A 12,195-nucleotide genomic window follows, 5' to 3' on the forward strand; every position below is an offset into this window, starting at 1 on the left:
CTCAGCAGTTCGCCACGCGTCAAAGTTGCCGAAAGTTGCCGTTAGTTTCTTCTAAACAAAAAATCCCCGTTAAAATTGGAACTATGAACTCTGCAACTCTTTCAAAGAGCATCGCAACCTTCCTTGGAATCCACTCCAAGAAATTTTCTTTTCTTTTTTCACCTTTCCTGTATTCGATAACAGAAACCCAAATAGATAACTAACGTTCACTCTTCTCTATAGACCTCGATCTCTACTCCCAAATCTCACAACCATTTCTTCTTCTTCTTTGGTTCTTCCTCATCTTATCTTATGCCTCTACATAGTGCTCTACTTAACTCCAACACTGAACCTGCAATCATGGCGGGGCGTCTCAGCGGTTACGCACGCATTAACCCACGCGCCACTCTCAATGGTCCTTCTTCTTCTCACAAGAGAAACCTCTTCTTTGCTTTTATAGCTGCGCCATCACAGATACTAGCTAGAGGAACAATAAGAATACGGCGAAGTGGAAGTTCGGAAATTAGGGCTTCCAATGGCAGCGATTCTTATCTCCATATGTGGAAAAGAGCGAAGGATCAAGAGAGGAAGACGATTGAGTTTGAGAGTCTTGGGAATTCTTCTGTTAACGGAAATGATAATGTTGGTGATAGTGAGGAAAGTCCAGAAGCACTGGAGAAGAAGAGTCATCTGTTCAACAAACTTCAGGAGATTCCTAAAGAAGAGAGAGACCGGGTTCAACGGATGCAAGTCATTGACCGTGCTGCCGCTGCCATTGCCGCCGCTCGAGCTGTTCTTAAGGAGAGTCCTCCGTTGATCAAAGCAGATTCGTCTGTTGATTCGGTTACCTCTGGAGTTGATTTATCCAAAACTGGGAGTAGTGGAGCAGCGACAGAGAGTATTCATCAATCAGGTAATTTTAATGATTACGCACTAAAATATCTTATGTTTAGCGTTTCAGTGAGTGGTGTAGTCGATTACTAGCAGTACAATACGTGAACTGAGAAAAATTTAGATTAGATTAACTGGCAGATGGGCTGTGACCCAAGTGCAAATCAAATTACAGAATCGAATTTCAGCCTTCTAATTTTTTCCTCGGGGACTATTGTCTTATAGCGATGAAACACCCAAAAGTTCTCTGAATTCTGAAACAAAAGATAGGTGGGAGCTTCCAGTAATGGTGTGCATCCTTGGGAAATTGACTAGTTAGCAAATCTTGGAACTATGCTGCTTACGAGCTAGTAAGCACTGCACTGCTGATTGTTCCCGGTTCAAAATGTCAATCATGATGCAGCTTTCAAATCTCATGGGTTTTGAAACTTAAGCACCAATCTAGGTCCCCTTCTGTATGTTGTTGTCCGTACTCTTTTGTATATTTGTATATGAAAAATAACAGAATGGCATGGTGGGATAGGATCATGGAGCTGGCACCAAATGATTGTTTCAAGACATAACAGCAATCATAAGATAATAGTTTTGTGCCAACAAATTGCTTGACACCAAAGAAAGAAAAAATGAATGTACTCTCATCAACTCACACCATTGCCTCCCCAGTCTTGTAATCAATTAATTGTTGATTTGGAGTACCTAGTGCATGAGGCTCCCACTACTGCAGGGTTTGGCGAGGGGCATATGTACACAGCCTTACCCCAACTTTTTGTGGAGAGGCTGTTTCAATGTTTGAACCTGCGACCACCAGGTTGCAATAGAGCGATCTTACCATTTTTCCGAGGCCCGCCTCTATGATGCATGGATACTTTATGTATCCATATAGACAAAATGGTTCTGATTCTGATGCTGATACTTCTAGGATACAGGTTTGTCATTTCTGTCTGTGCTATCTGTTATTCTCGTATCTATATACTTTCCTTATTTTCTCTTTGTATGATAACACAATGTAACTTAGAATAGTATAAGAGATCTTACCGTAAATAACCCTTAAGTATTAGAAACTTAGATAGAAGTTGGCATGATGTAAGTACCAAAGAAGAGACTTAACTTATAAAAACGAAAGTTAGCAACAACGTATTGGATAAGAAAATTGTGACCATGTCTAGTCTGCATTTTTCTGAAAAATAAAGAGTTGTCCCCTGTTTTCTCACTCTAAGTATCTGTGACTCTGTGTCCCACACTAAATGATACATTCTCCTATTGTCTACAACTGTCTTCAGTATGCATCATTCAAAAATCAATGTGTGGAAAAGTGGTTCCTTCACAGAAAGTAGCCATAAGGAGAAACCTTTGAAGAACTTAGAAAGAGGGCATCCTTATAACTCAGAAAATGGCCGACATCAGTGAGAAATATGCTATCAATGGTAGATGGAGTAGAGGGACTTATCAATACTAGCGTATTCTGTGAGGTATTGATTTGCATAGGCTGTGGAGGATTCAATTAGTGTTAAAAGGAAACAGTTGACTTTGTCTACAAGTAGTCATAGATGAATATCCATCATCCATTCTAGCTATTATCATATGATTAGAAATATTTCAGGACTGTAGAAGGATCATTCTTTTGAAAATTTCAGATGGTGATTTGAACTGAACTGATACTGAAGAACTTTGAGGTCCAAGGAAGGTGAATAAAGCACTCACTTTTAGGAGCTCCAAATCCATTCAGGCTGCCCTTTAACACGAGGTAGAATGAAAAGTACATAATTATGTCACATAAGGGGTTGGTATCTAGGATGGGTTCTAAGTTAACGCTATCACAGAAGGGCATTGGTGATCACGACTGGTGACATTTTATTGGTTAGTACGTCTATTCCTCAAGGATTTTCAACATGGCAATTGGAACAATTCACAAGGACCAAGGATTGATGTCGTAAAATTCTTGAATGATGCAATTTGTTAATTTTTGTGGGGTTTAATTATTTGTTACAAGTGAAATCTTTCTTTGTTTGTATTCCCTTCAGGATTTGGTTTAATTTCATTCTCTAAGTAACATCAGCCACAAAGTTTTCTCCAAAGTTTAATGAACTTGTTTGCAGGTTAGATTGGCCTTCAAGGTTGATTACTGACATCTGAATTAGTGAGCAAAGCCTCCATATCCTGATTTTTTTGATAAAATTCTTCTATAATTAAGAACATAGGTTTTTATTTTTTATGGGGAAGTTTTATGGTTCCAAAAGTGACTTGGCGCATAGGCCAATTCATATACTTCCTCTATTTCATGATTAATTTCAGTCATATATTACCAAGTCTCAACTGGGAAAAAAAAACCCAATGTTCTTTACTAAATTTAGCTTGTTTTGTTATCTACATTTAACAGGATTGAATGATGGAAATTTATCTGTTCCACTGTCTGAAAATTCTGGAGCTGGAACACCAGGTCCAGATTTTTGGACTTGGACACCTCCTCCCCTTGATAGTAATAGAAGTTCAGAAGATGCTGGGACTTTAAAGGCGGCTAGAAAATCTGCTTCATACCCAAGTGCAGCCAGCCCTGTGATGGAAAAGGAGCGGTCAGTAGATTATCTTTCCATTCCCCTTGAGAGTACTTTTCCAGAAAGCGACCACAATCCTCCTCTGCCACCCCTTCAGTCACTCATAGAGATTGAAAAAATAGATGCTACTGATAGCAAGTTAGACATTCCTTCTCTTGGGGGTGAACAAGAACTTGGTGTGCTGTTTTCGACACATGCAGCAGCAGCAGCTCATGCTCTAGATGAGGTCAGTGAAGCATCATCTCAGGGAGTGAATCCAGATGGATCAAGGTGGTGGAAGGAGACAGGTATTGAACAACGAGCTGATGGGGTGGTTTGCCGGTGGACATTGAAAAGAGGAGTTAGTGCTGATGAAAGTGTTGAGTGGGAAGAGAAGTTCTGGGAGGCGACTGGTCACTTTGAATATAAAGAGCTGGGTTCAGAGAAATCTGGGCGTGATACTAAAGGAAATGTTTGGCGTGAATTCTGGAAAGAATCCATGGGGCAGGTTAGTATAAGATGCACTAGCAACAACGTTTGCTTTGTTATAGTATAATTCAACATACCATATGAGTGAATTGAAGAGGCAACCTATGTCTCTGTAGTTGAAAAAATGTATACCTACATGTTTTATTAGCCAAGTTCATAATCTACCTGTTCAGTTGTTTCCATTCATAATGCCCCCAGCCATTTAACTCAGCTGAAAATATCATGTCATGTGGCTTGGCTCTTTCCAAAGTAATACTGGCTTCTGATGTTGGACAAGTTTATAAAGAGTCCAAGTCTTCTCATGTCACATTGGTGTAATTGTTTAGTTGTTTAGCTATTTGTGGAAGATGACAGTTTGCGACATTGGTGAAGTCCCTAGTTGATCACAATGTACACCTGGGTCAAACTCATTTCACCTGCTAACAACCAACCCTGACCCACTTCCCTAAGCCAAAAGAGGGGAGGGAGGGGAGAAAAAGAAAAGAAAAGAAAAAGGCAGAAGTTTAACTGTGCTTATTGATCTGTGCAGGATCCTACAAGTGGGCTTGTGCACATGGAGAAAACTGCAGACAAATGGGGAAAGAATGGAAATGGTACTGAGTGGCAAGAAAAATGGTGGGAACATTATGATGCTTCTGGCCAAGCTGAGAAGTGGGCCCACAAGTGGTGCTGCATTGACCCTAACACTCCTCTCGAGCCTGGCCATGCTCATGTTTGGCATGAAAGGTAACAATCCTTTCCCTTACCTCCAAATTGGTGAAAATTTGATGTCCATACCTTTTCCATTATGAGTCATTATACAGAAACAATGGGGCTCTGGTCTTCCTTGCTTCAGACAATAGTCCGTTATGTGTTTGACTGCAATGCCAAAAGCCATAGGACTTAATAGTCACACAAAGCATTATTTCCAATGATTCGGAAACATGCTGCTTCCAGACATTGTTCCAGTCATTTTCTTCAACTGAGGAAGACATCATGAAACTGTATCTATAGCTAAAATCTGATTCAAGAGCTTGAACCATAAGCATGACCTTCCTTTTGACCTGAGTCTTCAGAATTTCCTGTAAGTTGGATCCGTTTTAGTACTGTGTTGAATTGTTGATAACATGAAAACTAATAGATCCTTGCAAAAGGAATGTTATAGACAACTAGAACCAATTCCTACTTTGATGTGTACCTGAAACATACACTGTGGCAATGGAGGTGCCTGGAAGAACGTTTTGGTCCAAATTTGTCACACCTTTGTGGGTTCTCACAAACCAAATCTGGATAGAATCAATTTAATTATATTAATCAATCATCCAATCTAATGGTTATTGATGTATGGAAATAAATGGGAAACAATCTAGAGTTGTCTTTGGATTAGTGTCTCACCAACATTTTTCTTGTTAAGATTGTTGATTTGGGAGAGATATCCAAGGTTGGAATCAGGAAATGGAGGGTCCTATTGCATTGGCTGTGAGCATGTTTACATTAATGTCTAGAGAGATGGTTCCAGCTTCCCCTCTTTACCTCTTACAAGTTGTCACTTTGGGAGATTACTATTGTGATTGGGTGCTTAAAAGGTTCAACCTAACATGGTTACCACAATTGCATCGTGATACATTAATTCAGGACATTCTTTGTCTCATTGGCTTAGGTGTATCTTGTAAACCTTTTATCTTATGTATTCTTGACAACTTCTTTTGCTTTTCTGTTCATTTGGCAGGTGGGGTGAGGATTATGATGCGTATGGTGGCAGTATGAAATACACTGATAAGTGGGCCGAGCGTTTTGAGGGTGATGGGTGGTCAAAATGGGGTGACAAATGGGATGAGCATTTTGATCCAAATGGGCATGGTGTCAAGCAAGGGGAGAAATGGTGGGAAGGAAAGCATGGTGACCGGTGGAACCGCACATGGGGAGAGGGCCACAATGGCACTGGATGGGTACACAAGTATGGAAAGAGCAGCAGCGGTGAGCACTGGGACACTCATGTGCCTCAAGAAACTTGGTATGAGAGGTTTCCTCACTTTGGGTTCGAGCACTGCTTCGAAAACTCTGTGCAGCTCCGAGAAGTTCGAAAACTGCCCGAGACATCATGAAGTGTGTCCTCATTTTTTTTTTCCTAAATTTCATTTTCCTGGTGCCACCCTTTAATCACACCTTTGGTGTAGAGCAGAGCAGATGATCTATACGATTTGGTTTGATTTATCATAAATTACGTCGTTAAATTTTTTTCCTTTCTTGGTGAACAGAATCCTTTGGGTGCTTGGATCCTTTTGTGGGTTGTTGCAGAGTGTCCTAGTAAACTGTTTAGTTCTCTGACAAAGGATCCTGTGAACTATATAGTTAAAGTAACTAGAAAACTGGTATCTCTTATGAAACCAGAAATATGGTATATGCAATAAATGTTTGGCAATTTTATTGGTTTTCATTTAACTAATGTTGTTCAAGAAGACAGACTCTTACCTATTTTCCTCTTGCACATCAGTGGAATCCAATGATCCATTGATTTCTGAAGTAGCTTATGTTGAACTCTAGGAGTCTATGGTATGAATTCATGTGACATGAAATGTCAATGAGGGTAGAATGATGTAGCATCAAAACTAAAACTTGGATGGGATAAGAGGGATGGGTATGCCAACCAGGTCTTGACTCTTTGTCTCAAGACTTCAGCCTCTTCGGTAACAAATCCAATAGCTGGATGAGCCATGTATGATACTATGTTTCTTCAAATTGTAAAAAGTTACAAATGGTTTATAAATGGAACAACTTAGTTCCAGAAAAACATTTTTAGCTAGGAGAGATTATATTTGTTTATAAAATATCAATTATAGTGATGGCTTCCCTAATGCAAAGAAGGTATGATTCTTATGGGAGAGGGTTCCGTGAGCGAGTAGGGTATACTACACCCTCTCACATTGTTTCTCTTTTCTCAAAATAGTTAGTATAATAATGAATGTGAGGAAGCACAGTGTACTCCTTAGGCTCAAAGAACCTTTTCCCAATTCTTAATTCTTACTTTCTTATTTTGGACCATTATGTATTGGGTTCAGTGCTTAATTATATCCTCTTTGAGCTCAAGTGAGCTGGACTGGATTGCACTCGGTCTCAATTTTACTCAAAATGGTTCAATTCTTCATCCACTTCATTTCCCTATATGCTAAATTTCTAAGGAGGACCACATTAGAGGAATCCCTTCCCCAGAGTCCCCACTCCAATGAACTTTAACCTAATGCTATCCCCTCATTTCATTGCCTTCAACAACTTTTGATTCCATGAAATCCAATTTAAAAAAAAAAAATGTTTTAGAGAGCTCACTTTCCCATTTTTATTTGATTTCAAGATTAACTCTCACCTGATTGACTCTCAGAATATATATTTTATAATAGTATATTGCTACTAGTATGATCATACTTAAAATAATTCCATTAATTTATTAAAATATATTATAAAATAATATAATTTATCAATTCGTCATAGAGGAAGACACTAAGCTAGAAATTTGTAAGTCACCCTATGGCTGCTGCTTTACTATCTAACCATGAGAGTGGACACTTTGTTTGGGTGTATCCCCTCCATATGCAAAACCTGTGGTGCTTGTCAAATTTTTTTCTCCCTCTCCTCCTCGGATCAAAATCCTCTGTTTTCCTCATTCATGTTTTTCCTTGTTTTGCTATCTGCAGAACGTGACTCGTGGACAACAAGAAGACCAACGGTCAAGATTGGGTGAAGATTATTATATCCGGTGCATTAATCTTAAAGTTGTCTACGTATCGCGTTCTGTAGGTAACAAAACAAGGAAAAACAGGAATGAGAAAAACAGAGGATTATTTTTTCTCCTCATCAGTGCCCCTATGGGTGGGCTGTGGCTATGGCACTGGCACGACACGGTGGCATCCATTGTGCATTTCCTAAATTCTTCATGAGTTGTGTCTCTCCTCTCTCCTCTCTCCTCTCTCCTCTCCTATAGCCAAGCCCGAGACCCATCTGCAATTGTGGATGACATCACTGTGGGAGAGGAAGTGATTCTTCAATCCTTAGTCACTCGGGGGAGGGCAAATACTGTCGATCCTGCGAAATTCTCAGCTTAGATTTTGTGGGTTTGTGGGTTTACTTCCTTCGATCACGTCATGTTATCTTCAATGCTCAGTGGGACTGAAAATCTCACCTTCACCAGAAAAATTCCATATGGGTTAGGCTCTCTGGGTTCAGATTTTAGTGGGAGGTCTATATCCAAGGTCGGATTGATGTCTTATACTAGGAACTCCAAAGCTCAAACCCTAGCAATAAAATGCAGCGTCTCGTCTGCAAGGCCGGCTTCTCAACCGAGGTTCATACAACACAAAAAGGAGGCATTTTGGTTCTATAGGTTCCTGTCCATCATCTATGATCACGTCATAAACCCTGGACACTGGACTGAGGACATGAGGGACGATGCCCTCGAACCCGCGGATCTCTATGACCGGAATTTGACAGTGGTGGATGTTGGGGGTGGAACTGGGTTCGCTACTTTGGGAATTGTTAAGCATGTTGATGCTAAAAATGTTACGATTCTTGATCAGTCTCCTCACCAACTTGCCAAGGCGAAGGAAAAGGAGCCCTTGAAGGATTGCAAGATCATTGAAGGTGATGCTGAAGATCTTCCCTTCCCAACGGATTATGCTGATAGATATGTTTCCGCGGGAAGGTAATGTATTTTGTTTTCTTCTTTCCTTTTCTGTGTCACTGAGGATTTCAATGGTTGTTTGTTTCTACCATTTACTTATTAGAATTCTCAATTCTGATGTAACAACTCAATATGTTATTCTGTTCAATTTGGCATTTGGTTTATCCAATATTGGTCTGGGGTTTGTTGTTATCAGACGAAATGTTACCATATTCTATGTGGGAATTAATGTTCTTTTGGATTTCTTCACAGGCTTATTTTGGATTTGGATTAGTAATTTGGTGAACTCTAGGTTTTCCTATTTTACTCTTTTCAAATTTCAATTTTTAGCAGTTTCATGGCATAATTAAACATATTTTTTGTCCTTATAATACATCAGTTTGAATCTTATGGATGTTCTATGCTGGTCTCTTTGCAGTATCGAATACTGGCCAGACCCACAGCGTGGTATCAGGGAAGCATACAGGGTCTTGAAAATTGGTGGAAAAGCCTGTCTCATTGGTCCTGTGCACCCAACATTTTGGTTATCTCGTTTCTTTGCAGATGTGTGGATGCTTTTCCCAAAGGAGGAAGAGTACATCGAATGGTTCGAAAAGGCTGGGTTCAAAGATGTTCAACTGAAAAGGATTGGACCAAAATGGTATCGGGGAGTCCGTCGGCATGGCCTGATCATGGGATGCTCTGTGACAGGAGTGAAGCCAGCATCAGGAGACTCTCCCCTCCAGGTAATTTTTTTTTTCTGTCTACTTAGGAAAAACAATGCTTTACCTCTTTTTCTGTTGACCTTATTTGCCCTTTCTGTATGGTTGTTTAATTCCACCATTATTCCATGAACAGAGCCCTTTTCCCACTGTCCCGCCTAGCTTACGACTGTCCAGTCTATCACAACTTGTTAAAGCAATTACCTAATAAGTCCTTTGTTGAAGTTGGAGGGATAACAATAAGGGGCTTGCCACCAATGTTCCAATTCTATCCTATCATTTGCTATTGAAGTTGCACAACATTTTTCCTGCAACGAGGCCAGATTTAAGGAAACTTTGCAGGAAAATGAATGGGTTCAGAAGATGAATATTTTAACTATCAACAGAAGATGAGATCCATGTGTTCAGAAGTTGAAATATTGTGTCTCCCCACCCTTAACACAACCCCACCCCCCAAAAAAAAAATATATATATATATATATATATTTTGATAGGTGAGGAACCACAGGACTCTTCATCGTATTCTTTTTTTTTGGTAGAAGGAATCCTAGGACTCTTCAAGATGAATGATAGATAAAACATATTCTGACTATTATTTAGAATAGATTTTGGTTTAATACAACAACAACAACTCAGCCTTATCCCAACTAAATGGGATCAGCTACATGGATCCTTACTCTCCAATCAGCTCTGGTTGAGTTCATAACTGATACAAGGCTTAAGCTATGCATGTCTTTCCTTACCACTTCTCCCAAAGTCATTTTAGGTATGCCCCTGGCTCTTTTAGCTCCTTTAATCTGAATCAAATTACTCCTCCGTACTGGAGCATCTAAAGGCCTCTGTTAAACATAGATTAAACCATGCTGTGCTGCTGTGCTGCTGTGCTGCTATCCTCCACCAACTAGAATGTTGCAGGTTCACTTGCTAGCTCACCTACAAAAGGTAAGGAGGGTGCACATTAAGGGAAATGTTTATAGGAGTTTTGGTGCATGAGTAGTATGAGAAACTATTTTACACTATTGCATTTTGACTGACAAAAGAAATTGTTCAGATTGCAATTATATCATTCAGTGCTCTTCAGTCACCTAGTGTTCTCCAAGTTGGAGTTTGGCCATTAAAGGCACTGAAGTTGTTGGTACAGTGATATATTGGAATGTAAGGTTGTCCTTGGCCTTTATATTTAAATGTAACTTCTTCCAGATGTCCTCGAGCTTAATGAAAGTGATGCTCAAATAACATTAATCAGACAAAGCTAAGGAACTAAAATGGGTGATGGAATTTTGTTAGACTTTGTCAGTATCTTCACTAATTGGGTGGCAGAATACCATAGGTCTTCATAGTTTATTATTTAAGCTGAGAAGTGTAATTTATGTGCCAAGTTTCTTATTAGTTATTTTGATTGATATCAGTGAAATGAAAGTAAACATAAATGCTTGATTTTTAATTCTTCTGTTAGTTTACTTCGCTTCCTTGAGATTGGTAATGTGCATTTGTTGATGCAGCTTGGTCCGAAGGTGGAGGATGTAAACGAGTCTGTGAATCCTTTTACGTTCTTTCTGCGTTTCATTCTTGGTGCCATGGCTGCAACTTACTATGTTCTGGTACCTATTTACATGTGGCTCAAAGATCAGATTGTTCCCAAAGGTGCCTCAATCTGAGAGAGTAGAGCAGTTTTTGTGATCCCGTCTGGAACAGTTAATGTTCTCCTATTGTACTCCTTTGATTCCATTGCTTTTGGTAATCATAGAATAGATGCGTGTCTCTCTTTTTACTGCACAATGCCCTTGGATGATGGTTGGCTATTGGGTTTCTTAAACAATGCCACTTATGTTTCATATTTCTTTGGATAAGAATTGTCCTGTCCTGCAAGAAATAACCGCTTTTACTAGAAAGAAATAACCGATTATTTCAAAAAGAGCAAATGATGATGAAGCTCAATGTGACTGTCATATCGCTTGAGTACCCAATCAAGATTTTCTGTTTTACAAACATAAAATCTAAGCGTTTATGTGGTGGTATGTGTGTTCACCGAAGGAGCATTAGTGTGGTATCTGAGCGTAAACTGTCCTATTGCTTATGAAGAAACCATGAATTAGGCACCCCTAGAGAGGGTACATCCCAAAGCACACAAGGAACCACACCGGCTCTCGCCAGTCGCCACGCCCCGCCCCCCCCCAAAAAAAAGCCCTTCTTTGAAAGAGATTTCTGTGATTATGGTGTAGTCTATTGTTTGGCAGCGGAGGACCATATTAAAAGCCTGCTAGTAAGCTTTTAAGCTTGAATAACTGGCAGTTATCTCTTGAAAGATCTCTGCTTTGATCTCATGGCATTGTGGCTTCGGTTTTTAAGGGATGTTACCTCCTGCATAAGGAAGAGCCAAAGGGGGAAATTGCCCTGACACCAGTGAATTGTGCATGAAATGTGAAATTTTTTGACACCGCTTTTTTTTCATATGAACACTGGAATACTACGACTGGCCTAACTTAAGAGGACTACCATGGCATGGCCAAAGGTTTCTCTGCCCTCGTTGCCCAAAAATTTACCTGAATATTAGAAACAAAATCACTCACTTGATTGATTGATTCCATACTGGCTAGTTAGGCCTAAGGTAGATTACTCACAGGCTACTTGGTTCCCAGATCTGATGGTGTGGTTCAACCAACCGATGCAAAAGACTTCCATTTCTCAATTCCCACACAAAAAAGAAAAAAATAAAAGATAAAAGGTCAATAGCCACGAGTGCCTTAGAAATCGGGGTTGAATCGGCCAATCACGATCACTATATGGAAATTAGGGTTGGGGCTTATTGGGACCAATCCTGACTGGTTCTTCACCGATCTGGGACCAATCTGGATGCTGGTTTTAAATCCTGGATAAGCCACCAAGACATATCAAAACATTATCAAGAAACCAGTTATCTTCTGGGAAAATAAAGAACATTTAGGCTATGTTT

At 39.8% G+C, this 12,195-nt stretch overlaps 2 protein-coding genes across 2 annotated transcripts; both read left to right on the forward strand.

Moving 5' to 3' along the window:
* On the forward strand, positions 1–6,311 carry LOC122090687. Its single transcript, XM_042660356.1, has 4 exons — positions 1–892; positions 3,248–3,909; positions 4,420–4,616; positions 5,599–6,311. Exons 1-4 carry the CDS (start codon positions 292–294, stop codon positions 5,972–5,974), a joined length of 1,836 nt encoding a protein of 611 aa, XP_042516290.1. The 5' UTR covers positions 1–291; the 3' UTR covers positions 5,975–6,311.
* Positions 6,312–7,779: 1,468 nt separating this feature from the next.
* On the forward strand, positions 7,780–11,115 carry LOC122092451 (2-methyl-6-phytyl-1,4-hydroquinone methyltransferase, chloroplastic-like). The gene is made up of 3 exons (XM_042662772.1): positions 7,780–8,562; positions 8,960–9,266; positions 10,745–11,115. Exons 1-3 carry the CDS (start codon positions 8,006–8,008, stop codon positions 10,898–10,900), a joined length of 1,020 nt encoding a protein of 339 aa, XP_042518706.1. The 5' UTR covers positions 7,780–8,005; the 3' UTR covers positions 10,901–11,115.
* The last annotated feature ends 1,080 nt before the right edge of the window (positions 11,116–12,195 follow it).

The sequence above is a fragment of the Macadamia integrifolia genome, chromosome 10 (genome assembly GCF_013358625.1).
Source record: "Macadamia integrifolia cultivar HAES 741 chromosome 10, SCU_Mint_v3, whole genome shotgun sequence".
Classification (NCBI taxonomy): domain Eukaryota; kingdom Viridiplantae; phylum Streptophyta; class Magnoliopsida; order Proteales; family Proteaceae; genus Macadamia; species Macadamia integrifolia.

Excerpts from the sequence above, each read along its gene's own strand:
- LOC122092451 (XM_042662772.1), top strand. The coding sequence starts at position 8,006 with ATGTTATCTTCAATGCTCAGTGGGACTGAAAATCTCACCTTCACCAGA. Across the intron at positions 8,563-8,959 it reads AGATATGTTTCCGCGGGAAG|TATCGAATACTGGCCAGACC; the intron begins GTAATGTATTTT and ends GTCTCTTTGCAG. Across the intron at positions 9,267-10,744 it reads CAGGAGACTCTCCCCTCCAG|CTTGGTCCGAAGGTGGAGGA; the intron begins GTAATTTTTTTT and ends TTGTTGATGCAG.
- LOC122090687 (XM_042660356.1), top strand. The coding sequence starts at position 292 with ATGCCTCTACATAGTGCTCTACTTAACTCCAACACTGAACCTGCAATC. Across the intron at positions 893-3,247 it reads AGAGAGTATTCATCAATCAG|GATTGAATGATGGAAATTTA; the intron begins GTAATTTTAATG and ends TACATTTAACAG. Across the intron at positions 4,617-5,598 it reads GCTCATGTTTGGCATGAAAG|GTGGGGTGAGGATTATGATG; the intron begins GTAACAATCCTT and ends TTCATTTGGCAG.